General features: G+C 44.4%; 1 protein-coding gene across 1 annotated transcript in view; it reads right to left on the bottom strand.

The window, feature by feature from the left end:
* LOC149875268 (uncharacterized) overlaps positions 1–14,145 on the bottom strand; it is a 101,767-nt gene extending 87,622 nt beyond the window's left edge. Inside the window, exon 1 of the mRNA XM_090053708.1 lies at positions 14,064–14,145. Coding sequence (XP_089909834.1) covers positions 14,064–14,145 — 82 coding nt within the window. The remainder of the gene's footprint in view (positions 1–14,063) is intronic.
* Between the last annotated feature and the right edge of the window lie 936 nt (positions 14,146–15,081).

Here is a 15,081-nt window from a genome sequence, read left to right as displayed (position 1 = left end):
GCTGCCAAGGGGTTGAACTAGCTCCAGGCAGGAGCTGCCTCCATGACCTAGCAAGAAGGAGCCAGCAAAAGAGGGAGCACTGCAACAGCATGGCAGCCAAGCTGAGGGGCAGTGGCATGGAGTTGTGCCCTTGCTGTTGCCGGGTGGGCAGGTGTGCTTCACCTGGGCAGACACGGTGGCAGGGCACTCCCTCCCACACTAGATCCCATCTGCTGGGCCATGGAGATGGCTCCTGCCTGGAACTGGCCCAGCCTGGCTGCAGCCCAGCACCCCTCTGTGGGCACAGAAATCTGGAAGGAGGCATGTGCCCCTCCCTGCCCCCACCCTGCATATTACCTGTGCCCACCCCCACCCCAATAGATTTACCTGAAGGGAGCCATGGGAGCTGCTTTCCACCACCCTGCCTAGCTGCCATGTGCATATGTGCACGTATGTGCATGTGGCACCACATGTCCCGCTTCCCACAGCCCCTTGCAGGCTGAAAATCTGCTAGCCTGCAAGTCGAAACCCATGGTTTCCTGGGTTTTTTATCCTTAAAATAGACAATCCACATTTTCCATGTTTTTTCTGCAGCAAACAGAAAACACAGATCCTTGTCATCACTAACAGTCACACTACCCTTTACAATTCTGAAAGCAAGTGAGGAATGATTGTTGTCCAAAGGAACTTGCCCCATTCCAGCTCCTGTCCACAAACCCCTCTATTCCTATTGCCCACTCCACTCCACTCCAACCTGTACCTTCTAAAGTTCCCACTTAGGATTTCTTCAACTCCTAGCATTGCTCCTCCTCATTGGCAGGAACTGGTGGCACTGAAAGCACATGAGTGTCTTGCTTTTTGGCAATCAGAACCATAGAAGTCTCCTAACCCTGGAAAGTGCAATAGCAGAAAATCCTGGTCATCCCTTGCAACCCTGGATAGAGCAGTATCAATAATACGGAGGAGGGCATGGATTTCATGTTTGACTGTTAACATATGGGGCTTTTAAAAGACATGTTCAATACATTTGGAATCTTCATAAAATTTAGCTACAACACTCTAGAAAAAGCTCTGAGTAGGTGCAAGCAGATTTTTCAGAAACTTTCACCTTGGTCAGAGGCAAATACTTAAATATCTTCCCCACTAAAATTTTCATCCTCTGCTTTGAAGCACAGAGGTATTAAAGAGTCCTGACAATACGAGTAGAGGTTATTTTTTTGAATATGAGCATAACATTTTTTCCCTAAATTTGACCTTAGAAATTGCTTAACTCCTTAAATTCTTTACATAAAATTTACCAAAAAGAGAAAAAAAAAGAAAAGAAAAGAAGACCATGAAAGACCCCCCAGAACAGAGAACTCCACTCTAAACAACTATAAGTAGTTGAAGAGACTGATAATGGGAAGTGGCTGTGTCTACACAAGATGCTTTACTGAAATTAGACTAATCTAATGCACAATAAAGGGTCAGCATCTATACATGTGTGGGATTTACTGAGCATGTCTACACATGTGCATTTACTGAGCAGTAACTGAAATTACTGCACAGTACAGGCATGTGTCTACCTGTGCATGTCCATACTGCACAGTAAATATGGTGACTTAGGTTGAATTGAGTGTAAATTTAATACCTGCATCATGCAAATATCAAATTTATGCCTAATTAGTTACTGCACAGTAATGCATATGTAGATGCCTTACTGCACAGTAACACTATGTGTGTGGACTAACTTGGGACTAACTTTAGTCCCAACTCAATTAACACACAATATTTTTACACCATAATGCCTTCACATGTAGATGCCAGCCTATTCCCACTTAGTGTGTAGTAATTTACTGAGCAGTAAATTTAAGCTAATATAAATTCATGTGTAGATATTCCCACTGTACATTAAATTAAGCTAATGCATGATTTTCTAGTACCGATAAATACAGGTACTAGATTTATGGCACATTAGCTACTTCACAGCAGCTCACATGTAGACCCTGACCAGGAGCTAATAGATCCTGGTCAGCCTAGCCAGCAAGGGGTCACAAAGAATGGAGAGAGCTCAGCAGGAGGCTATCTTCCAGCCACATGAAAATCAGGGCCCTCCTGATCCCCACGTGGCTGGCAGGCAGCATCTGTACAGGAACAACTCTCTTGACCATGTGAGGATCAGGACTGCCCCTGTGCCCCCTTCCAGCCCCAGAACTGGTACTCAGGGAAGTCTGGAGCTTCTCCTGGCTGCTGCAGGGGGGCAGAGCAGGGCAGAGACATACCTGGACTTGGCTGCTCCTGTTTGCTTCTGACGAAGGTGCATGTATAGACGTGTGCCCAAAATGCTTTATTAAGCCTGAATTTTCTGCAAAGAAAACTGAGACACATGAATTGTGCATAAAGACATGCTCAGTGGTGAACATCATTAAGTATAGGCATTGCTTCCACCTCTGTCTACAACATAATGGACACTGTTCATTTATCAAAAAATGTTGTGGGTGTAATGAGCTTCCCAGGGAAAGAGCCATTAGTGTCAGGGCTTACCAAAGGCCTGGCCTGCATGAAAACCAGTAGCTGTAATTATGTAGGACAGTGGTTTTCAACCTTTTTTCATTTGTGGATCCCTAAAAAATTTCAAATGGAGGTACAGACCTTTTTAAATTTTAAGTGTGGGTATTCACACTTACAAGTGTGGTAAATGAATTGTAAGTGTGGGGACTTTTGATTGATTTTTGCAGACCCCTTAGACATAGTCTGCAGATCCACAAGGGTCCGTGGACCACAGGTTGAAAACCACTGATGTAGAAAGTAAAGGTTATCCTTTAGCTTTAAGCTTTCCCTGCCAGCAGCTGAGTGCAGCAAATTGCCTGAGTGCAGCAAAGAAACACACTTCTGAGCTGTCCTATGAAACAAACAACTTTTTGGGACCCCATCAAAACCATGAACTTGGAATGTTAGCATGCTACACAAATATAAGCAAAATTATTTTTAAAAAAGAAAAAAGAAACAGCTAAAGGATAAAGTGATGGCTCATTGGGCAAAAGATAATATAGTCATTATTCTAAAATAGTATCATGGAATCATAGAATCATAGAAAAATGAAGCTGATTAGAAACCTTTTCATGAGAAGTTTTTTGAGAAAAAACATCACAAAATAGTTTAAATTGTTTTATTCACATTTATACCATTGAAAGTGAAAAGTTTCAGACTGTATTTTTCTGCTGTTAAGTGGGTGATTTGAATGGATTTGATACAACTCTTAAGTTCCAGCATGTGAACAACTCATGGTTTAAAAATACATTACTAGAAGACTACTTCTACATAAAGGCCTCATACAGACATTCAGTTTTTCCTGGGAGAGTCACTGCTCTCCCAGGATAAACCATGAGTGTTCAGACTTTTGCTCCCAGAGTAAAAATTACTACTTCAGGAGAAAATTAACCTAGGAATGACCATGGTTAAATCACTCCCAGGAGAAGAGAGTTTCTCCTGGGAGAATGAATGTCTATACATGCTGTGGCTTCTCTCAGAAGAGAACATAGTCCTCCAGCATCCTCCACCCCCAAAAAAGAAAGTGTGTTACTCCCTGGACTCTGCTGCTCCAGCAGGGAACAGAACCCCCCCTCTTCCCCCCTCCACCACCTTCACCATCCCCGTATTGTGCTGCAGGGAAACACAGGCTGATGATGGGCAGTCTGGGTCAGCCAATCAGTGCTGCCCTATGCACTGCTGCAGTCTGTCACTAGGCAGACTAAGGGAGCCTGCAGAGCATGCTGAGATGTGAACGCAGGGCCTTTCCCTGGCTGTACAGTGACAGCACTGCAAGGTCTCCACTCTTCAGGGCCACACCATTTGAAAGCCTATACACATGGAACTAGGTACTCTTTTTGCCAGAAGAACCAACCTGGAAGACTTCTCCCAGATTATTTGAATGTGTGTACACAGCCAACATCACAAAGTCAGCAGCTTGCACAAAACATGATGAATTAAGGCCTCGATCCTGAAAAGTTTGGATGCACCTACCTCCCCTTTAATGGAAATTGGGCACCTAATACATTTAAGGATATGGGCTTAAGTATCCATGCAAAATCTCAGGGAGGAGTACTCCAGTAAACATACTTCACTTTATAGAACTAGAAACAGGTAGGTGTTTGCACATTAATTCCACCTGCTGTATAAGATCAAGAATAATTCATATCATCTTCCCTTGATTGTTTCCAGGAATTCTCTTCTACTTCCAGTGGCAGGGCTTATGCAATTGTATCCTATCCTACTTCTGTCCACTCTGAAGCACCAAAGTTTATTTCCATAATGCACAGTAGGCATGTCTACATATTCATTAATGCACCATAGTTACTATGAATTTAGTTTGTACTTGCTTAATGAAGTACTAACTAAAAGCTCAGCAACTACAGTTATGGCACAGGAGTGTTGCCACACAATTTTTATTATTTTTTTTGGTGACACTTACTGCACAGTAGCCTAATAACATATTAGCATGGTTTTAGACTGACATGCTACTGCACAGTCTTATTAGGCTACTGTGCAGTAAGCGTCTCATGTAGACATAGCCAGTATGTAGTTTTCAAAATAAACACCTAACTAGAAAGCAGATGTAAGACACAAAATGCCCTGTGGGAATTCACATCACAAATTAAAGATTACAAAACACCACCTGTCTTCCTGTTGAACAGAACCTCCAGCTCTCAGCCTTTTCCTACCTTTCATCCCAACACTGCAGGGAAAGATTCCTTCAGATATGTCAGGGTCAGGGTGGACATCATTTCCCCAAGGAGTTAATACCCAGTCCTTCTGTTTTTGCTCTGTTCTTTGAAAATTTTTGCACTTTACTCCTGCCAGGAGCAGCAGCCTTTCTTCACTGAAGAGGAAGAAGTCAAGGTAAAGATGCACATTACAGATTACATAAATTAGGGATGTGCTCACATCTCAGCATGCTTTTATAAGCCTGAGCCCACTTCATCATATGAAGAGGCACCAGGAATGGCAAGGCAGGATTCAATCTCAACTCCTGTATGACTAATTCCCCACCTCAGCAATAAAAGGAAGACCAGGGAAAGCGTGCGTCCTTTAATCAATGGAAGAGGCAACCTAGGGACAGGTGATGTGGAAAGGGCTGAAGTACACAATGCTTTTGTTACCTCATCTTCACAGACAAGTTCAGGTCCCATGCTATGGCATCTGGCAGCACAGTTTGGGTGGGAGGTGATCTGCTGGCAGTGGTGAAAGGACAGGTTAGGGACCTTTTAGAAAAACTGGAAATGTACAAGTCCATGGGGACAGACATGACAAACCTAAGATGTGAAGGACTTGACTGATGTGATTGTAGAGACACTGGTCATTATTTTTGAAAACTTGTGGGGACAGGAAGAGGTCCCAGACAATTGGAAAAGGGCAAATATAGTGACCATGTTGAAGAAAGAGAAGGACAAAGATGTGGGGAACTACAGACCTTTCAGCCTCACCTCAGTCCCTGGAAAAATCATGTAGCAGGTCCTCAAGGAATTCACTTCTAAATACTTGGAGGTGAAGAAGGTGATTAGAAAGAGTCAGTATGAATTCACCAAGGGCAAATCAAGGGCAGACCAACCTGATTGCCTTCTGTGGTGAGATGACTATCTCGGTGGATGTGGGGAGAGCAGTGGATATGCTATACTTTGACTTCAGTAAGGCTTTTGATACAGTATCCCACAATAGTCTCGCAAGCAAACTAAGGAAGTAGAGGTTGGATGAATGGAGTATAAGGTGGATAGAAAACTAACTTGATAGAAAACATTCTGAATCTCTCTGAATCAATTCAGAGTTTTTCTGATTTGATTTGGAGAGATTAAAATGTCTACTGATTCAATTTGGATTCAGAGATTTAGCCACCAAATTGGGCCAAATTTCTACCAAGATAGCTTTTCCCTTGCAGGGTGTCACAGTTCCAGCCTGCAAGGGGTTGCTTGGGGCTTTTGGGTGGTCTCCATACTCCACATACACCTCACCCTGCCCCACACACCCACCCGCTGCCCCACACACTGCGGGGTTGAGTCTGAGGGCAGGGTACAGTGGGTTAGGAGTGAGGGGCAGTGGATTGGGACTGGCCATCGGTGTTTACAAATGGGTCCTGGTACAAAAAAGGTTTAAAACCACTGGATTAAATGACCTCCTGATGTTCTTTCCAACCCTATTTTTCTATTATTCTATAATTCTATACCTGTAAACCCTACCTAGGCCAGGGCAGAGTAGTCCCAAACTGGCAGGCTGAAACCCTGGCTCAGTGGCAATAAATAGTGGGTGAACAGGTGTGCACATGCACCCCCTGAGAGTTCTGGTGCACCCCCTGACAGGCTGCACTCCCCAATTAGGCAATGGGCAGGAAGTGCCAGTGCCACTCCCCCCCACCATGAGCACTGGCCAGGGAATGGGAGCCGCAGTCACTTATGGGAGCACCGTGGCCACTTCATGGTTTGCTGCAGGGGGATTGGCTGCAAGGGGTTTGGCTGCAGGACGATCTCTCTTCCGCCCCCAGTTGGTGAGATTGGCTGTAGTGGGACCCTCCCGGTCGCTCACTGGTCACTGGGGGAGGGCACATGCCCCCCCTCAACTAAGGTGGCACCAGTCACCCATGCCTTGGCCCCCTGCCAGTCAGGACTTGTCCAGTATGACTGAAAGTACTGCAGTTCCAGGTACACGTGTAAATTCTGTGCCCTTGAGCAATAATTTGTACCAGAGTATATTGCTTTGCATGAATTACATCTGTAGATGCACCCAGTATAAATATAAGTGGCAAACTTGGCCCTGAATCCTATAAAGGCACTAAGGAAATCTTATTACTGCTCTCATTCAATTTCCTTTTGTGAATGGTCTCATCCTTCTATCCAATAGCAATAGAAATTTAAAGGAAAACTTAGCACCTGATCATTCACTTGTTTTTAAGTGATTATTTTCTCCCCATCTCTCAATTATGTTCCCATAGCAAAATCAACTACCTCTCTCAAACTGTTAGTCATTTCTGGCCTCCATTTTTTCTGGCTTCCATTCTTAGTTTTGCTTTAGACTGTCTCTTTTGAATGGATTCCCTGCCAGCCCTCAGGGAGAATAGGAACTGGCATATAGCCTGCACTACAGATGGTTAGGCAGTGGCAAACATACAGCTGTGCATAGTTGGCAAAAGAGCTTTTAGCTGATAACTACTGTACCATCTAGCAGTAAGATTTTTTTCCTATGATATTGAGAAAGCAGAATCCACAGCATTTAATAGAAAGGAAGAAATAATAGTCACTGCAGTAAAAGACTTTTTGTATTTTAAAAGACACTCATGAAGCCACTTTTATAACCAGAGTCCAGTTTTACTCTGTCACTTCTATATTATGCATCTCCATAGTTGAGAACTAGATTATTTGCAAGGGAAAGGGAAGATGGCTTGGTGGTTAGTCTTCAAGTTTGAAATACAGAAGTATGGTCCTGTTCCCTGATTTTTTATAGACTTCCTATACAAATGGGCTAAAAAACTGAACCACCTTTTTAGGCTTCTTGTCCGCCAAATAAAATCCACATTCCTGAGTTTGGTATTTAAGTTCCTTATACAGTGCTTACAGAGAGTTAGGAGTCCACAGAATTTCATAGATTTCATAGACATTAGGGCTGGAAGGGACCTCCATCCCTTGGGATGCTCTGGTGAAAAGGCATTCTGTTCACTCTGGTAAACACCAAGAGATGACAAGGTCAAACAGTCACAAACTCTTCCAAAACCATTTCAGGATGGACATAAAGGAAAAACTTCTTTATTTTCTGAGCCCTCAAGGCCCAGAACAGACTGCCATGGTGCAAGCACCTACTCTGGACTCCTTTAAGAGACATTTGGACATTTATCTTGCTGGGATCCTTTGACCCCAGCTGACTTCCTGCCCCTGAGGCAGGAGGCTGGACTTGATGATCTTCCAAGGTCCCTTCCAGCCCTAATGTCTATGAAATCTATGAAACTCTGTGGACTCCAACTCCCTGTAAGTACTATATAAGGAGCTTAAATACCAAACTCAAGAATGTGGATTCCACTTAAGTTGTGAGTTGGATTCAGAAAAGTCACAACACTGCTACCTAAGGATTAGGATACAAGGGGGGTGAGGGAAAAGGGACTTGATAGTGGGGATCTACTATAGACCACCACACCAGGAGGATGAGTTAGACCTGAAATGATCCAGCCAGCTCTCAGAGGCCATACAGTCAAGAGATATGGATGTCATGGATGACCTAAACTACACTAACATCTGCTGGGAAGATCAGCCAGCCAGAACTATTCACTCATGTAGGTTCTTACCCTGCATACAGGACCTACACCTGACACTGGAGGTATATGATCCCATTAGGGGGAATGCCTTGCTGAACTTAGTGCTGGCTATGGGGGATGACCTGGTGGGGGATCTGCAGGTACAAGGCAACAGAGGGGATAGTAACCATTAATTGATTGAATTCACTATTTGGCAAAGGGTGGGAAAAGTAACCAGCAGGTAACCAGAAGTGCTAGACTTCAGAAAGAGTGACTTCAGGGTGCTTGAGAGATTAGTTAGTGGGGCATTAAAGCTCAAGAGCATTGACAAAATGGGAGTGCAGGAAGGGTATTTGTTCCTCAAGGGCACAGAAGGAGGCAATCCCACTGCATAGAAAAGGGGGAAAAGGGGCTAAGAAGCCATCCTGGCTAAGCAGGGAAATCTAGGAAAGCCTATGGGCAAAAAAAGTGGCATACAGGCTGTGGAAGCAGGGGGTAGCTACCAAAGAGGAGTATACCTCCTTGGGTCACAGTTGCAGGGAATCAGTTAGGAAGGCCAAAGCAGCATTAGAACCCAGGCTGGTGACAACAACTGAGGACAATAAAAATTCCTTCTTGAGGTATATAGGGAGCAAAAAGAAGGCACAGGGCAGCATAGGACCCTACAGCATAGACAAGGGGAAGTTGGTGACAGATAGGAGGGGCAAAGCAGAGCTCTTCAATGAGTTTTTTGCCTCTGTATTCTTGAACTCAGATTGAGACACATCTCCCAAATGCATTACTGACAGTAGCAGGAGAAACATCAGCCCACCAACTGTCAGTGCCGAATAAGTAAACAGACACTTGGAGGGGCTGGATGTATTTAAATCAGTGGCACCAGATGAGCTCCACCGAAAGGTGCTGAATTAGCCAGTGTCATAGCAGAGCCACTGACACAACTGTTTGAGAAATTGTGGTGTTCAGGTGAGGTCCCTGAGAACTGGAAAAGGGCCAACGTGGTTTCTATTTTCAAGAAGGGAGGAAGGAAGTTCCAAGTAACTATAAACCAGTTAGTCTCACCTCTATCCTTGGTAAAACCCTTGAAAATATTATCAAGGATCATATTTGTAGGAGTTCAGTGGCTAATATAATGATGAAGGTCAACCTCTATGGGTTCATAGCAGGTAGATCCTGCCCAAATAACCTTGTTTCTTTCTATGACCAGGTCACTAAAAGCTTAGATGCAGGTGTTGAGGTAGATGTAATCTACTGGGACTTTAAGAAGGCCTTCAACACAGTTTCCCATCCTGTTCTTATAAGCAAATTGAACAGCTCTGCCATAGACTATTACACAATCATGCAGGTGGCAAATTGGCTTAAGGGTCATACCCAGAGAGTGGTGGTGGAAGGGTTAGTATCAACCTCAAAAGATGTGGGCAGCGGGGTCCTTGGGCCAGTGCTGTTCTCTATCTTCATGAGCAACCTGAATGAGGGCATGGAAAGCACTCCATTCAAGTTCGCAGATGACACCAAACTGCGGGGCAAAGCAAACACACTGATGGGAAGAAACCAAATCTAGGCAGACCTGAACACATTAGAGAAGTGTGCAGAGAACAATAGGATGCAGTGCAACAAGGACAAATGCAAGGTGCTGTGCCTAGGGAGAAGGAATCATCAGCACACCTATAGGCTGGGGTATGACCTTGTCAACAGCACAGGAGCAGAAAGAGACCTCAGAGTCATTGTTGACTCCAAGTTGAATATTGTGACAAAGCAATTAGCAAAGCTAACCTCACTTTGTCATGCATTAGTAGGTGAATCACAAGCAGGTCCAGGGAGGTCATGTTCCCACTCTATTCAGCACTGGTCAGGCCTCAGCTAGAGTTCTGTGTCTAATTCTTGGTGCCACAATTCAAAAAGGATGTGGACAACTCTGAGAGGATCCAGAGGAAGGCCACTCATATGGATACTGGCCTGCAGGGCAGGCCTTATGAGGAAATGCTGAGGGACCTGGATCTTTTCACCCTCCACAAGAGCAGGCTGAGGGTGGATCTTGCAGTAGTATACAAATTCACCTGGCGGGGGGGGCAGCAGGGAATAGGAGATGCTCTGTTTACCAGAGCACCCCTTGGCATAACGAGAAACAATGGGCACAAGCTGATGGAGAGTAGATTTAGGTTGGACATCAGAAAGAACTTCTTCATGTTTAGGGTTTCCAGAATCTGAAATGGGATTCCAGGGGAGGTAGTGCTCTCTCCTACCTTGAGGGTCTTCAAGGGGGAGGAGCCTGGACAAGCACCTGGCTGGGGTCACATGACCCCAGCACTTTTTCCTGCCACTGGCAGGGGGTTGGACTTGATGATCCTTTGAGGTCCCTGCCTACCCTAGCATCTATGGATCTATGAATCTAAACTTCAAAGTAGGAAATACTAATGACAGAGGGATAATTTAGTCAGGCTTAGTCACCTGGATCTGGACTGTAGGAAGGTATCTATTTCTGTTTTGGGGATTCACAGGTCTGAACCCTCTTTCTGGAGGTATGTGCCTAAAACTTTTGTTTAAAAAAAGGGAGAGTAGATGTTACTGTTTTCTTCAAGGCACGCAGAGAAGGGAGATTTCTGACACCCTCCTTATTGAACTATATCCTGATGGCTAGGATGTTCACCCAGGGCATGGGAAACCCAGGTTTAACACATTCGACATCCTGACAAAATTCAAACCCATTTGCAGACAGAGTCTTTAAACATCAGTAAATAGATTAGGTTGGATATGTGTGTAGCCATCCCCAGGCCTCTTGATTAAACTGTTCTACTTTGAATATAATAAAGATACATGAGAGCAAAGCATGACTTTCAATTGTAATGGTTAGGACACTTGTCTAGAATTACTCATAGTATTCCAACAGTGGTTCTCACCAGGTTATATATAGAGGTAATACCACTTTTGTTCATCTTCAGAATAGTTATGCTGCCTATAAATGTTTCTCTTTAACTACCATATTGCATTGCAAGCTGATGTTCAATTATTTAAATTAGACTCCTAAAGCCTTCAAAGTGTAATTACAATCCAGGATACTGTTTCTCATTTTATAACTGTAATTTGTGCTCTTGTTCAGAGATTTTGACCTTGCATTTGCTGTATCAAAATGCAAATTGCTCAGATTTTTTTTAAAGGAAAAATTTCCATGTTCCAAGCCAAATCAGCCAAATGAATTCCAAATCTAAGAGTCATTCGAGAAATATATGTGGCCCTATGATTGGCAAACACCCTCCACCCCCAGATAGAGGCTTGAAATTTTGCCAAGTCATATGGTGGGCATCCTATGTGCAGGCCCAAGCTCAGAGGCTTGGGGTTCAGATGCCCCCTAGTGTTACTTGCCTTCAGCCATATGGCCACAGAAGCAAGCTAGGGAGAAGTCTCCCATTTCCATAAAGTGGGCATAAAGCCAAGATCTTCCCACAGGAAAGGAGAGTGGGAGCTTAATTGTACATTACCTCTGTGGGTACTACCCTGTGACAGAAAAGCAGTTATCTCTATTGACTAGGAAAACTGCCTTAGTGGTCACAGTATTTCCCCCACCAGTATCAATCCACTTTCCCATGTGATCTGAATAAAACATATATTAATGCCCATTCAGCACAGTCCCCCTAACCACCAACTTTTTTTCAAGTCATGGTGAGCCACAACATTACATATGGTACACCCAGAATACCTCTGTTGTTCCCTCTGTCAGCCTGGTGAATACAATTAGTATGGCCCCATCCTCCATGAGGTGGAGTTGGACCAGGTTGCCCTGTGCCTCTTCTGCATATACATTTTTGGAAGATCCTAGAACTTGTGATAAGAATATCCAGTTCCAGTCATGAGTGAAAGCTAAATACCACATGGATCTTTTGTGGGAGGTAACTGGAGTACACATACATAGTGAGCAGTGGTGAGCTGTCAGGTCTTTGTGGCTTGGCTCTGGAAGGGCCCAGCTGATTGATCTATGTGGTAAATTACAATCCTTTGGTTTTGGACTCGCTTCTCGGCCTCTTGAAGGCTCAGATCAAGTGGACTACATATAAGTAGATACCAAAGTGCTGCTTAAAAGTGTGCTAAAACTTGCAACAGTTTCAAAAAAGGTAACATCCATCAATTCTGGATACATTAAGTGCATGGGTACTATGTACATATTACTATAGAAATGTTTAATTTCAAAGTTGTTGTTTTCAAATTTGCTTCACACTTCCGTGTGCTCAGAGAAAGCAGGATCTGGTAGTAAGGAGAGGGGGAAGGGGCTTCTAGGGGAAAAAGTTGTGGGAAGCAGAAAGCAAAGGCTACCTGACCCTCCCCGCCAACACACACAGATTTATTTCCCCTGCTGTAGCAGTGAGAAAGGAACATATTCAAGGCAAACTGCCAATAATTAGATTTGATATCTGGAAAATTATAACAAATTCATATGTTTTCCATATATAGAATCTAATTATGGGGGAGAGGTCATTTTACAATCATGGTTGTCTTCTGTATGAGTAAATATAGTATTTTAAAAAGTAGGTCATTTGACCAGTTTTCAGGTATTTAGTATTAGCCATTTTAATTCTATATCATGTTAATATTTTATTAAAATATCATATGGAACTAAGTCAAATTCCTTCAAAAATATTTCAATACAATTACTTTTAGCAAACTTCTAAAATTTTTGACAACACCCCTTTTCACAAAATTATGTTGATTGACATTAATTATGCTTCCTTCCCTTAATTCTTCAATTGTATTCTAATTCAACTTCTCTAAGATTTTGCCTACAATCAGTGTCATGCTTAGAAGAGTGGGGTTGTCATCTCATTTAACCTTTTAAAATATTGGAATAACATTATGTTTTTCTAGACCTCCCAAACTTCTCTAAGCTTACAAAGTTCATTAAAACTCAATATTAGCACTTCAAAGAGCTCCTTAGGCAAATATTTTAATAGAGTTGGTTGCATATTTATCTAAGCCCGTTTCAGTAATTAAGAAATATTAAATATTTCTGTAGACTTTGCCCCATGACAGTTTTACCGTCCTTATTTAGTAGTAGACTTATGCTATTGTTAGGATTTTATTTGTTCCTTCTATAAAGAACGGTTGAAGTGTTGATGTAATCTGAATGGTCCAGGAAACATGTGAGAATCAGGGTGCATGAGGGAGGGTGGCAGGGGGGAGTGTTACTGCATTCCTTTTTTGGGGTGGGAGGGGAACCAACTACATAGTTGGTAGAGATGATAAACAAATTTCTGGGCACAAGGCACCCTTCCTCAGCTGTAGTAAGCAGAGACAAAATCTGGCCAGACCTGAAGACTTTTGACTTTTTAACTACTTTATTCAGGGGTTCGAGGTACAAAAAGTTGGCCCCTCTGGGGTCCAATATACAAAGCAAAGACAAACAAATTGCCATCAAACCAAGAGCACCATGTCATTACATTAATAACATCACACCATGACAGACACATTTGCTCTATTACACATCATGCCTAACATGCCATTATGCGGTTGGGACACTAGCCACACAGTCGTACAGGCCAAAGCCCTCTATAAATAAATGATTCCTACCCTGCTGTATCCAACCATACACAGAACAACACCTTCAACTTTTCACACAAAGGAAAAAGCAAAAAGCAGCCTGGTGAGGGCCCAGGGTGCGGCATGAGTTAGGAGTTGCAGTTTGACATCAAGCCTGCCTGGTCACCCAGACTGGTCATGACATCAGAGTGCATATTGAAGACAGTCATCCTTCACATGGTACAGCATGCCCTCAGGAATCTACTGTGCCTCAAAGATAGGCACCACCCACTGGAGCACAGTGTGCTCAAACTCCAGCAAGAGGTGCACTCACATGAGGAGGCTGAAAAGCTGCAGGGTATCTCGTCTGAGCCGATCTTGGCAAGCTGGTTGCGGCAGCTCTTCAGGATGGCCATCTTGGCCTGACCCAGTAGAAAGTTGGCCAAGCAGATGGCACCCTGCTCGGCTGCCCAGTATTGGTCAAAGCACATGTAGGTATTCTCTGAGAGGCACTTGCCCAGCACCCGGAGTGGCGGCTCAAGGGTAACAAAGAGCAGCCGCAGGCAGGGACATTTGAGGAAGGTGTAAAAGACATTCTCCTCAATGTCCCTGGGGCAGAAGAGGCAGGCCCTCAAGGCAGCTGGGTTAAAGAGGAACACAAATGTGGCTTGGATGCTGTGCAGCAACTGCCACTGCAGGTCACCAATCTTCTTGGCGGTTGATGGCTTATACAATGTGTGCCAAGCAGGTGGGCCGGTGGGGAATCTGGCAGCCCCAGGTGCTATCACCATGGTGTATTGGGGCAGCCCGCCAGCACTTGGGCATGGCATCCATGAGCCACCCAGGCATAAAGGCTTCTATGCAACAGAAAAGCAAAGGGACAACCTGTGTCACTGTCAGGAGGCACAGGAAGCATCAGCAGGTGCCAGGCCCACCGGCTAGCTCACCAGCCATGGTGATTGGCAGCATGAGAAAAGCCTTGCTCAGGGCATCCGCAATGCAGGGGACTTGGCGTGTTCAAAGATGGTCATCCAGGGTGGGTGCTGCCTCTGGTGAGAAGACAGCTTGGATGTCACACAGGAGACAGCCCATGCTGTGGATGAAGCACATGCCTAGGGTGGTCAGGGCCTTGGGCGAGAGCCAGGCTGACTGAGCAGGGTCAAGAAGATGGCTCAGGTGGAGGGCACGTGGCTGGATGGGGGCAGCAGTGAAGCTGGCAGAGACCAGGCTCAGCACAGAACGTCTCAGGGCTGGGTTGTGCACCAGGGGCTCCCTCAGCAGCTGTGGGAACTGCAGGTGCCAGGCCCTCAGCTGGAGGTGGAAGGTGGCCTGCCAGGCTCATACCATGCTGT

This window comes from Crocodylus siamensis, chromosome 1, assembly GCF_052110815.1.
Source record: "Crocodylus siamensis isolate JL-2025a chromosome 1, ASM5211081v1, whole genome shotgun sequence".
Classification (NCBI taxonomy): domain Eukaryota; kingdom Metazoa; phylum Chordata; order Crocodylia; family Crocodylidae; genus Crocodylus; species Crocodylus siamensis.
Note: the sequence above shows the minus strand (reverse complement) of the source record. Positions and strands in the feature narration are given on the sequence as shown.